We start from the raw sequence: 12,991 nt of genomic DNA, 5'->3' as shown, positions 1-12,991 counted from the left end.
TTAAAAATAAAAGTAATTATTTTGCTTAGGGATGCTTTTATTTATGATTTTTAATTATAATATTTTTATTTCAAAATGAAAAAATCTTGTAGAAATATTTGGGGTACAAATTTATAGATTTTTACTAGGCTAATTAAGCAAATTATTAATTATTTAAATGTATGTCATTTTGTATTAAATTTAAATTCTTTGCTGAATTATTATAACAATTAAATACAATTTCTTACCAATAATTTGGTCATTTCAAATATTTATGTAATGTTTATATTGTTTTCTTTAAACTACAGAATTTAAATTAATCCTCACACAATCATAATACATAAAAAAATATATATAAAAAAAAATAATTTGAACATTTACGTGTTCAAGTAAGAAAAATTAATACTTGCAATAATAAATAAAAATATGTATTTTACAAAATATATACAAGGCAAACAAAGGAAAAATTATTAATAGGGAAAGTAAACTAAATTAGAACTAAATTAACAAAAGGTACAACGATTTAGGAAAATACATATGTTTTTATGTTATAAGTTAATTAATAAATATAGTACATACGTGCAAATAAAAGATAATAATAAATACATTACTATAAAGAGAAAGGAAAAGTTTTTTAAAGACTAAATTAATATGAAAGAAAAATATCATTAAAGAATTATATCACTTTCTGGCAAATCATTGGAGGACATATTACGCTGTTTATGCAACGAACGAAAGCATGTAGAAACACATACATTTGGTGTAAATTCTTCACGTTCCTTCTGTTCATCTTCGTTGTCAATGAGTATACAGTCATCATCTTCGACGATCTGCTTATCATCATTACCTCGTAATATGATTTTATTGGTTAATTTACAGTAGTCGCTATCACTTCTACGCAGATAATTGTAAAGAGCCACACTACCCATGATGATTTTTTGTGCATCAGCCTCACACAGTCGCAATGGTTGGGACAAAACAGGAAACAAGTTGGAAAGAATGCACAAAGTGTCATTCACCTCTTGACCAGATAAATTCGAATTGGAATTGGGAACATTGTCAAAATGACTATTACTTGGCAATTGAGATTTTAATAGTAAGTATGGTTTATCTGGCAGACATTTGCTGCCCATAAAAAAATATGGATGAATATCACAATTTTTAAAGGTTCCATCCACATCAGTAATAGTTCTAGGTAAAGCAATTGAGCCATCCTCAATCATTTTGCATATTTTTGACTTTTCATATATTTGGTCGTAAAATTTTGCTTTAGTTTTTTCAACATCTATATATAAGAAATTGTAATTTCCATCCACTATAGTTGTCATTATAAGTGGGGGCTTTTGGATACTGTTATCCTCACCATTGTCTTTCTGGAATGATCTTGGCCTTACTGGCTGATTGGGTGGTGTATAAAAAGATACCTGGTCCATGAGTATGTTTCCTAGACAGTTGGATATGTGATAACTCTTTTGCATGTTATTTACAATGTCAAGCCACTGTTCATCTGTTTTTGGCAAGTAGAGATATTGGTCTTTTAATAGCTCATACATTTTCTGGCATATATCGGCAATCATTTTGACAATGACTGGCTTCGATGCCCGAAAACAGTAATTGCGACATGAGTTGACTTCTCCTAAAAATAATATTAATAGTATAGAATTATTAAAAAAAAATCAAGATGAAGATTTATTGCATTTTACAAATAGTTATTACATACATATATAAGTACTTTTAAATAAAAGCTTAACATTAATTTTTAAAATAAATGCATTTCCAATGACTAAGGGAATGAGCAAATATTTTTTATACTCCTTATACACATTCATATGTATACATACATTTTAATAAGTTAACTAGTTTTGTTTGCGAAAAGACCTATTGTCGTTGTTAAAATTTGATTTGCGTAACAAAAAAGACAGTAGTGTTGGGATTTAAAAATAATGTCATATAAAATATGATAATGATAATATGCAATAATCCAGTTTGTATATATCACAGCTTAATAATTTTTATTAAACGCAAAAAAGAACTTACCCGTTGCTAAATACTTCAGAGTTATTGCAATGCGTTCTTCGGCACTAAATGATTTCTTCTTTCTATGAGGTTCTAAAACAGTGACTAGAGGTTCCAGAATATTAACCAAATAACGAAACTGCTTTTCCGTGATGTTAAAAAAACAATTTAAGTGATAAATTTCATTGCTGCGAAATAAAAGTTCCTTGCGTATGTTTTCCTTGTTGAGAAATTCATGCTGGTACTTTTTCAGCCACTCCCTGGTCCACTCCAGATTGTTAATTTTCTCATCGCGCTCTTTTAATACACCAATTACTTTAATTTTTATTTTATCCATATTTTTTTGCAATCAATCATTACTGATTCAAATATCTGCTGCAAATAGATTTTTGATGAAATTCTTTTTCGGCAAGAATACGAAATTTTCTTTGTGAAAAAATTACACGAACAACTTGCGAATTCTTACGAGTATTATATTTTTATTTCATTTTATTTAGTTTAGTATTTTTTATTTATTAAAATATTGAGTTATATTTGAAATTAGTTATTATACTAGCATCTTAATAATATTTAACAATTGCAAACTGTTCTACATAAACAATTAAAAAAAAAGAAAACAATAAATTTGTTTACACTTCTACAATTTCTATCTTGGTATACTTCCACAGCAGATGATTTTTGTTTACGTTTATTTTTTTTCTTGTACGACAAACAGTAATGCCAACTCTGTAATTAACGTTATGTTTTAGCAATTTTTTAATATCAATTACTTAGCGGTAACGTAGCATAACGTAATCAATTGTAATGTCACACATTCGATGAAATATTACAGTTAATTGCCGGTTCACACAGGCAAACACTTTTTGAGAAACTTTTGATTTTGTGTGTGAGAAAAAGAGAACGAATATCAACCATCTCTTTCTCCCACACACAAAATCAAAAGTTTTCCTGTGTGCACCGCCACTAAAGCTGGAGGTCCACCCTACGCGTTTTCGCCTCAAAGCATTGCGTACTTTTTATACCTACTTCGCATTCTACGCTGCATGTTACATGCGACGCTTTTTAAGCATCAATTTTTTGTTTTATTTAAAAAAAGTCGCAATTTTCTGCAGCTTTTATAATATATTTTTTCAACATTAAACTCCTTTCAATTTATTAAAATTTATAAATACTAGGGTTTTCAATTATTCGTGTTTAAAATTATTCGAATAAAAATGTACTATATTTTTTCATTCGAGTAGTCGATTAAATTTTAAAAATTATTCGAACGAATAACGAATAAAAGTTTTTATTCGAATAATTTAATAAAATTTGCTAAACACCTTCAAAATCTTAAGATGCGGGTAGAAAACGGTTTCCGTATATTAATGCACTTATAAATCAGTAACTTAGTTGAATCTCAACCTATTTTAAAAGTGGAAGCTGAGGCCTTTATAATGATATAGTATACGAAGTTTAACTAACCTGTTTTTCAGACGTTTTTACAAACTGTTTTATATAAGAAAATTTATTTATTTATTAATGTATTAGAAACAACCAAGACATTCTATCTGGGCTCAGTGTTTTAAAGTTTCCGACATATTCTGTGTCTGCTATGCTATCAGGCACGTTCGATGATTGTTTATAGCCTTTCAATATGTCCAGTATACTTAAAGTTATGAGCAGTTCGGTTGTAAGTACTGTCTCAAAACTTAATATGTTTCAATGTGTGAAATATCTAGCAACGTTTCTAGAGCATTGCTTGAGGTTGTGCTTATGTCACCACTTGTAGCCATGTTCGCTGAACTCCCTGTTGTAGTTTGATATTACACTTTTTGTCCAAAGAATCAACCCGATTATTGAAGCATAAGCTAGAATAAGTCTAATTACACTTTTATAAAACCTGTCTGTCATAGTAGAACTAAGACTCCATTTCATGCCTATAGTTCACCTACATAACGCCGAGCACCGATGTGCCGTTTTGATACTAACCTCTATGTGGTGTCTCCATTTTAATTTTCGGTGAAGGGTCAGGTTACATCTGTCTATCACCGGTATATTCTTACCGCGGAAACAATGTTCTGTGTATATAGAAATTGTTAGCTTTCTTGTGAATAGACAGATACTTAAAGAACCAAATTAATTAATGTTTATCTGTTTCACTTATTGCAAAAATTAAACAAAATTAATAAAATCACTTTTAAAACTAGAACCATTTTATTTTTAACACTGCAAAACAAACATTTTCATAAACTGTAAAAAGTAGTAAAAGTTTTGTTTCAATTATAACATATTTACATTTACATAGATATGTTTTACAAAATATTAACATTATTTCAACGCTATCTTTAATATAATATTCGTAACAAGTAACATTCAAATATTATTTGAATATTCGATTAATCGACAAAAATTGTTCCAATTATTCGTTCGAATAAAAACAATTTGTTTTCCTTGATTAATCGAATAATTTTTATTCAACACGTTGCCGCGTTGTACTCGTTATAGGCTTCTGTCAGAAAAAGTTGAAATAGTGTATTTACATTTAACAAGTTACACATTGTAGTTTGCAACGCGTCTGCCGCGAAAACTTCAGCAACTTTCAACATTTGACGCGTCGGCAGCTGATCAGGATTGTATCTTGTTTTGTGTAGAATAAGAATAATACCCCATTTACACATACACGAAATCTAGTACTTATGAGATTTCGAGCCAAATCTACTTGATTTTAACTAGATTTCCCATACAAAACAAAATCTACTTCGTAACTAGATTTCGTTAAAATCTACTCAAAATCTAATAGTTTTTAGTGATGCAACTCTGTTTTTTTCCTAAATAATACTAAAAAATACGACACTACACAAGAAAAAAGAGGAAAACAAAACAAACAAAAAAAATTAAAATGTCGACAAAATTTTTATAAATTGAAAAACATGAATGAAAAGTTAATCTAAAATAAAAGGTAATGTTATATTTAAATATCTATTTTTTTTATTTTAAATGGAATTTTGATAAATATCCCATTTTTCCTCCTTATTTTTCATATCACACACTTTTTCAAGAAATATTAGAAAAAATGAAATCTTCTTAAATGTCAAGAATAGTAAGTGTAAACGGACTAGATTTGGAAAAATATTTTAAATGAAATCTACTAGATTTCGTGTATGTGTAAATGGGGTATAAACTAATATGAAATAAATGTCTCTAACAATGAAAGCAAAATATTAAAAAATATACAAAAACTTTAAATTTTGATTTTTAAGACAGTAAGGGCACTGGCACACGTTCAATATATATTGATCAATATGAATCACGGCCCATTTTAATAGTTTGATGAATAGCTCGGTATGCTACACGTTCAATATTTATCGCGTCAGTATTTTCATTATTTCGTGCTACACGGGTTGTACGATGATAACTAGAATGCTGCGAAAACTCCAAATTCATACAAATTTAGAAAAAATTTATTATCTTTTATATATTTTATTAACATAAAAAAAATATTTGACTTTTTTTTATTTTATTTATTTTTCCGAATTTTACAAATGTATCGTGATTGATATCACAAAACATGCTACACGTTCAATATTTATCACGCGATCCATTATAAATATTGCTACGAATTTTGGATTTCAGAAAATTGGGGTTTTCTGTGATATGGAACATGATCCGTCAATATTACGTGCTACACGTTCAATACATATCACAATACAGCAAATATCACGATATATGTATATTGAACGTGTGACACTGCCCTAATAGTCTTAAAAAACATTAAAAGAAAGATCAAAATGACGCGTGGTGTGCAACTTGCCGCTTATAAAGCGCGAAAAGTTTGAAAACCGTGAAACACGTTGTCGCATCAACGCGTGTTGTGTACTTCCACCTTGAGCGTTCTACGCGTCAAGTCATACTACGCTTTTGTACTTGTAACTTGCTGCATGCAAATACATTGATTCTACTTTTTTGACACCCGCGTAGAATGTGAAGAAGAGAACGTGTGGTGTGGACCTTCAGCTTAAAGTACATACATAAATTAAAAAACGTTCAATAGCAAACCTAATGCCCAAACCTAATTTATAGCAAGGCGCAATTTACATTAAGACTTTTCAGACGTCTGTTTTTTCCAATTCTCTTTTGAGAATCTTCCAAAATATCATGAACATTTATACGGTGATTTTTTACATGCAACTTTTCATGTCTTTTTTGATGTTTAGTGTAAATAAAATTAAATTTTTAACATAAAAACAATTTAGTTTTATTAAAAATAATAAATAGTATTTTTTTTAATGCAAATTTTATTGTTTTCATTAAAAGAAAACACGAAATTATTTTTTTACATGAGTATAATATCAACAGTCCGAATGAGTGTAAAGAGGAATTTCAAAAACAATCATGAAAATCCTAAATCATGTTTGTTTTCTTACCCCCCATTCTTCTCTAACCCGCTCACCACCAATCATAGACAAACATGAAAACAGACGTCTGGGCAAACATGAAAAAAAATCATCGTGTAAATTGGGTGCAAGTTTCATAAAGTATTCATTTTTAACCAGGGACTGAAAATAATTGTTATTTTTTTCTTTCGAAAGAAAAGGTTACGCAAAAAATCCCTTTATTTTATTTAGGGACTTTTTAACCATTATTATAAGATTTATATTATTTATGTCTCCGTAACCAATTAACATGAGAAATATATTTTTAGGTTATGAATAACTGTTATTTAGCAACCAATATTTTTTTGGTAATAGATAACCAAAATTTATTTAATTTATTTTTTGGTCCATATAAATATTAACGAAATTAAAAGGCAAATTAATTTAAATTATAATTTATTTATAAAATGAATAGACATTTGTTGCAAAACTGGCCGTTTTATTTACTTTGCCAAAGATATTTGAAAAATATATAACCAATAAAAATTTTTTGGTTACGATAATTGTTATTCGTAACCAAAAAAATATATTTCTCTCTGGTATTGGTTACGACGACCAAAATCAAATATATCTTATAATAATGGTTAATTATAACACTTATTTTAAATCCGTTACTATTAATTGTTAAATGAGACCTTTTCGTCATATTTCTTCTAACCGTTACGTCCCTGTTTTTAACAATTTGTTAATGTCTGAAAAGAAATATTCATATGAAGTTCCATTATGCATTAATAGGAATAACCTCCTTGGTTTTTTTAAACCCATTATTTGAAAAATTAAGGGAAGTGATAGTAGGGGATTTAAGGTGGAAGTACACAACACGCGTTGTACGCAGCAACGCGTTAAAGACTTCTATCAAAAAAAGTTGAAATAGTGTATTTTCATTTAACAATTCCCTACAAGAAATGTATGACCGAAACTAACACATACAAAATGATTTTACTAACACACTTGCAACGTTTTTTTTTTTAAATTGTTAAAAAAATAGTTAATGGATAATTCCATCAATAATGACAGTCAAATGATCAGTAAAATGACTCTTGATGTACCCAATGTGTGCTTTCATTTGCATATGAAAGAGTGAAACAACTACATTTGACTACATTTTTTTGTCGTATAAATTAATTATTTCTGCGAAAGCCAAAGATCAAGAAGCAAAAAATTAAAAAATTTACAAATTTATAAATATAAAGAGATTTATTATAAACTGAATTTAAAAGCAGTACCGGAAGTGGAGCTGAAGATAAACACTACGGAGTTTGATCAATCTGTGGTAATATGAATACTTAATTTTAATTTTTATATTTCAATATTTATATGTATTTCTTTACAGACAACTTATTTCCACAAATTAAAAGGATCATCAGAGGATTTAAGATTCTTTGAGGTATGTAACATGGTGAAATAATTGTTAATTTACTATGTATAATAATAAAATTAAAAAAAAATATATCTCAAAATATTAATAAATTGTGTTTTATTATAAATTGGTATAGCCGTCAGATTTGACGGATATATTCATCTAGTATGATTAGTCAACAATGACTGATAGATACATCATTTTTTATTTGTAACTGAGATGGATATATCCATCAAGCATGATCAGTCAATTGTGACTAATATTTATATCATCGTTGATTACTAAACATCAAAAGAGTGAGCAGCTCAAATATATGTGTGAAAGTCGATAATCAAATCAAATGACCGGTTAAATGACTGTCACTGTTCTTATAGGGAACTTTGTTCTACGCTGTGATAGAAATAATACATCAGTAGTGCCAGTCAAATGACCGGTCCATCTCAATAGCGGGATATGAGTGATTAAAAAACAGGATTTTAAAGAAAATATATAAAACAAGTTAGAGTTCTTTTTCGGCTGTGTACAGTTGAGCAGAATGGATTTGGAAAACATCTGGTATTTCTAAATGGCTAGTTCGATCTGGATAAAATTAGATATGGACGTAGCCTTGGAGTATTCGAGTTTAAATTTTAAAAATTGACTACACAAATGCTCCATTTGCAGATATTAGAAAGTCACATGTAATTATTATGTTCTACTCCTAAAAAATTTAAAAGTACCCAATTTTCTATTTTTAAAACCGCACTGTACAAAGTCAAAATAATATATTTTCATTTAACAAGTTACACACTGTAGTTTGTATCGCGTTTGCGTGAAAAGTTCAGCAACTTTCAACTTTTGACGCGTCAGCAACTGATAAGGGTTGTATTTTGTTTAGCGTAGAATGAAAAGAAATTAAAATAATATAAATTTTGCCAATAATGAAAGAAAAATATATTAAAAAAAACTTTAAATTTCGATCTTTAAAGCAGTAATAGTTGAATGTTAGATCGAAATGATGCGTGGTGTGTATCTTTTAGCTTATAAAGCGTGAAAAGCATGAAACGCGTTGCCACATCAACGCGTGTTATCTACTTCTACCTTCAAAGTCAATTGAAAATGTAAAGAAGTTTAAAAAAAATTGCAAATTTCGTTGAAAAATCAATTAAATTTGTAAAAAAACGAAACTTAACATATTTGAATTTTACGTTAAAAATTGGTGTAAAATCAACAGAAATTCTAAGATATTTGTTGGTAATAAACTTGTTATTATCAAGGCAAGGATTTTCATGCACTAAAAAATGGAAAATATGCGTTTATAATATGCACTAAAAATGTGAAAAATATACACCAACAAATATTTCCTATACTTTAAGGTGGGTATAGGAAGAATATTTTTGGACATTACAATCATCAGCACAAACACATAATCGTAGTGGCATAGGTTTTAAAAAAATAACTAATACTCTGTATAACCTTATATCATAGTTTCGAAGATGGAACCTAGTATTTATACCATACACCACTATAGTGGGAAGGGCATTATGCGATTGTGCTGATGTTTGTAACCCACAAAAATATTGGTCCTACATCCATCTTAAAGTATAACGATCGACTCAGAATTACTTTCCGGCTGGCTGGCGGTCCATGTAAAAATGTGCGTAAAAATGTACAGGCCACAATTTTCAAGATAGGTCTATAACTCCAAAACTAAAAATTTGTTGACCAAAGGACATATATCACACATCATTTTTTTCAAAAATTTTTTCTATCCCACTCATCACCAATCATCGAAAAACATTCGAAAAAATCATCCCGTGAATCGCGTTATCATGATGGAATATCTAAGGAATCAGAAATTTCTCTTTAACAAATTTCTCTTTAACGACATACATACACTGAAAATAATCCATGCTCAACTTTACGAAAAAAAATTTCGTAACTTCTTTTTTCGTAATATTTACAAAAATTTCGTGTATAATACGAAATATTATTTAATAAGACCCTTTTCTATTTTTACGAAAGTACGAAAACCTTTCGTAATACTTTTTACTTAAATTTTAGCGAAATTAAACTTAATGAAATTAATTATATTATCTTTAAATAAAACTACAAACATTTTTATAAAAATTAAGAAAAAATATAATATAATTCACGAACTATTTTCATAAAAAAAAACTAAAAATTCGTGTGGAGAATAATTTTTAACTAAAATTAGAAAAATTATTTTAAAATGAAAAAAAATGTTTGCATAAATTAATATTTCGTACATTTTACCATATTAATTCAAAATTTATTTTTTTCAATTTATTTAAATTAATTTTTCCAATATTATTTTGCATTATACTAAAATATTTCGTACAATTTCGTATATATTACGAAATAATTTCGTGGTGCGAAACAACGAAAGATTCGTACAATGTACGACATTTTTCGTATATATTAAGCATGGATTTTTTTCAGTGTATATAAAGTAATGAAAAAAATATTTACCCCCTTATTCACAAACAACATTTTTATTTTATATAAGGTTTATAAAACAAAATTTCCATACAAAATCTAATTTATAAAATAAAAATTTTGTTTGTGAATAAATCTTTATATATGATAAAAAAGTCTAGAGTTCCCAGAGTTCTAAAAAAGAAAATAATTGATTTTTTCCATAAATAACATGGTATTTTTGGCCAATATGTTTTGACCGACACTGTATGTATATCAAGTATATTATAAAAAAATAAGGTACTGGTGTTCTTATCGAAAATGAAAGCTTTGTTGATTCTATGATAACATTTCTCAACAATTTTGCCCTGACGCCAATATTTGGTAAACTAGGTCCTTTGTTGAGGTTTTTCCATAAAGCTTATTTATTGACTTCATGACAAACAATTTGAGAAATGGTTTTAGTATGAACTAGAATTTTATTTTCAGTGGGAATATCAGCAACTTCCGTTTTGGGGCCACTCCAATGTATATTAGTGTTATAACTTTTAAGCAATTTTTAAAATTTCAAATCGGCCCTATCCATTCCCCATAGAGTATAAAAAATATGGGTTTTCGCGGCAAATACTTTAAAGTTTTTTATATTTACTCTAAACAAAATTTTAAGTTTTTTAATACAAAATCGAAATTTTTTGATATAAACAAGTGTCATTGTTTGGTCTACGACACTTACACAAAGAAAAATCAAGGAGAGGGTTGGCACCTCATCCCTCTATCGTGTATAGTACCCAAAGGTTTTGAAAAAATCGATTTGCCGTGGAAGGTTTTTGTGCCAAAATAACCTGAGAAAAAGGTTTTCGTTATTAGAACACTAATAAACATACTACATATGTAAGTACATATACATACATAAATGTTTTCTTATTAAAATGTATTTTTTAAAAGAAATCCCCGTTTAATTTTATTTTGAGATTGGGTTCTCCAGAATATACAAGTAATGTGTATATTATGTAGTAAACAAGCTTGTGTGTATGTATGTAAGTACTGTGTAGAAGAAAACTAATCACAATATTCTTAAAACTATCCAATTTATATAGGCAGACAGATACATAGGACTTAATCGACACAGAAAGATACTCGACCGGATTTGTATACTTTTCTGCACCAATAAATTCAAAAATATTTAACATCTTCATTTAATTCCACTTGATTTCGAATAATGATAGTTTAGCACCAAATAAGCACATAAAATATATTTTTTAAAAACACTAATACATTTTTGTTACTTACTGTACAATAAATACATTGTATATGTTATTAATCATTATTTGTCATTGAAACGATGACGAGAAATTGTATTTTTTCTTGCAACAAAAAAAGTACACTTTGCTATCAGATCATACATTTATAAAACATAACAAATAATATAAAATCTGATCAAAACGAATACGAAATACCTACCATATAATATCTATGAAGTATAAGTTTAATAATTTCATGGTTTTAGTTTCATTATTAATTATGCATTCCATTTAAATTTTGAACAGATAGGCTTCCAAAAAATAAAATTTTATTTTAATAAACAATTTCTAAAAAATTTCGCTAAAATGGAGATTGTAATTAAGATACGTATAACTTTATCTGTAGTGTAGGGTATGCCAAGTTGCTATGTATTCGTTATTACTCACATTCGCTCATACTAATGTTAAAATAGATCTACGGAAACTTAATATAAAAATTTCACTTATAATTGCAAAGAATTCATTAGAAATATTGTTTTGGAATAGAGAAGATCTCGTTTAAAAATTCTTAAATATTTCGAATAATAATTTTAATAAAAATGATTGAAAAGTATATCGTGGTCGTAGTGTCATTGTTGAGTTTTTTGTCGTTTATTTCGGCAGATGTTAATATTGTAACACGTCAGGAATGGGAGGCCAAAGAACCGTCGAATGCATTAACACCTCTTGAATTACCAGTGGGTCGAGTAATTATTGCTCATACAGCGGGAAATGATTGTAGTACAAAAGTATGTAGATCGTCACAAATCTTAATATTAATATGATTTAAAAAGCGAAAGTGTGTGAAATTAAAAACTACTATTAGACCATGCGATTTCATTTCGCGATATATAGTCCGTAATATTATCAAATCGCAAAAAATCCGGGATTTTCGGTAATCGGAATTTTTCGTTTGGCATCTCTAACACGCAAACGTTAGGGATGCCAAACGGAATAATAAATTATAATAAATTTGTATTCAATAATAATAAATTATAATAAATTTCTATTCAATACCATTAGGATTCATGTTCCCGGCAAGTGCGCATCATTCAACATTATCACATGTCCAAATATCATATAGATGATATTGCTTATAATTATCTAATTGGAAACGATGGAAATGTATATGAAGGACGTGGCTGGAACTATCAAGGTGCTTTAGTTAAGGGCTATAATGTCGGTTCATTTGGTATTGTGTTTATGGGCAATTTTATCAAGGAGTTGCCCAGTGAAAAGGCATTAACAGCCGCTAAAGCTCTATTGGAAAAACTGGTAAATTTGCAAAAGCTTAAGGAGAACTATAAACTTTTTGGCCATAGTCAACTTATGCCTACAATTAGTCCTGGTGATGCTCTTTTAGCTGAAATCAAGAAATGGCCCAAATGGTCAGATCAAATTTAAAGTTAATAAATAATGATTAACTACCAGTGTCATTTAATATTAAGTTAACCATAATATGTATGTAGTTTATTTTATTCCTTCTTATTTAATTGTTTTGAAAATAAATTGGTTAAATTAAA

The 12,991-nt window shown here is 28.2% G+C and overlaps 2 protein-coding genes across 2 annotated transcripts; one reads left to right on the top strand and one right to left on the bottom strand.

The window, feature by feature from the left end:
* Positions 1-44: 44 nt before the first annotated feature.
* On the bottom strand, positions 45-2,676 carry LOC119608880. The gene is made up of 2 exons (XM_037963484.1): positions 2,017-2,676; positions 45-1,615 (listed from the first exon to the last, which is right to left on the bottom strand). Exons 1-2 carry the CDS (start codon positions 2,330-2,332, stop codon positions 648-650), a joined length of 1,284 nt encoding a protein of 427 aa, XP_037819412.1. The 5' UTR covers positions 2,333-2,676; the 3' UTR covers positions 45-647.
* Positions 2,677-11,953: 9,277 nt separating this feature from the next.
* On the top strand, positions 11,954-12,991 carry LOC119610130 (peptidoglycan-recognition protein SD). The gene is made up of 2 exons (XM_037965275.1): positions 11,954-12,217; positions 12,492-12,991. The coding sequence occupies exons 1-2, from the start codon at positions 12,029-12,031 to the stop codon at positions 12,870-12,872; spliced, it is 570 nt and encodes a 189-aa protein (XP_037821203.1). The 5' UTR covers positions 11,954-12,028; the 3' UTR covers positions 12,873-12,991.

This window comes from Lucilia sericata, unplaced genomic scaffold (genome assembly GCF_015586225.1).
Source record: "Lucilia sericata isolate MDLA Ls3-8-SP2 unplaced genomic scaffold, ASM1558622v1 Contig000000F_arrow, whole genome shotgun sequence".
NCBI lineage: Eukaryota > Metazoa > Arthropoda > Insecta > Diptera > Calliphoridae > Lucilia > Lucilia sericata.
Note: the sequence above shows the minus strand (reverse complement) of the source record. Positions and strands in the feature narration are given on the sequence as shown.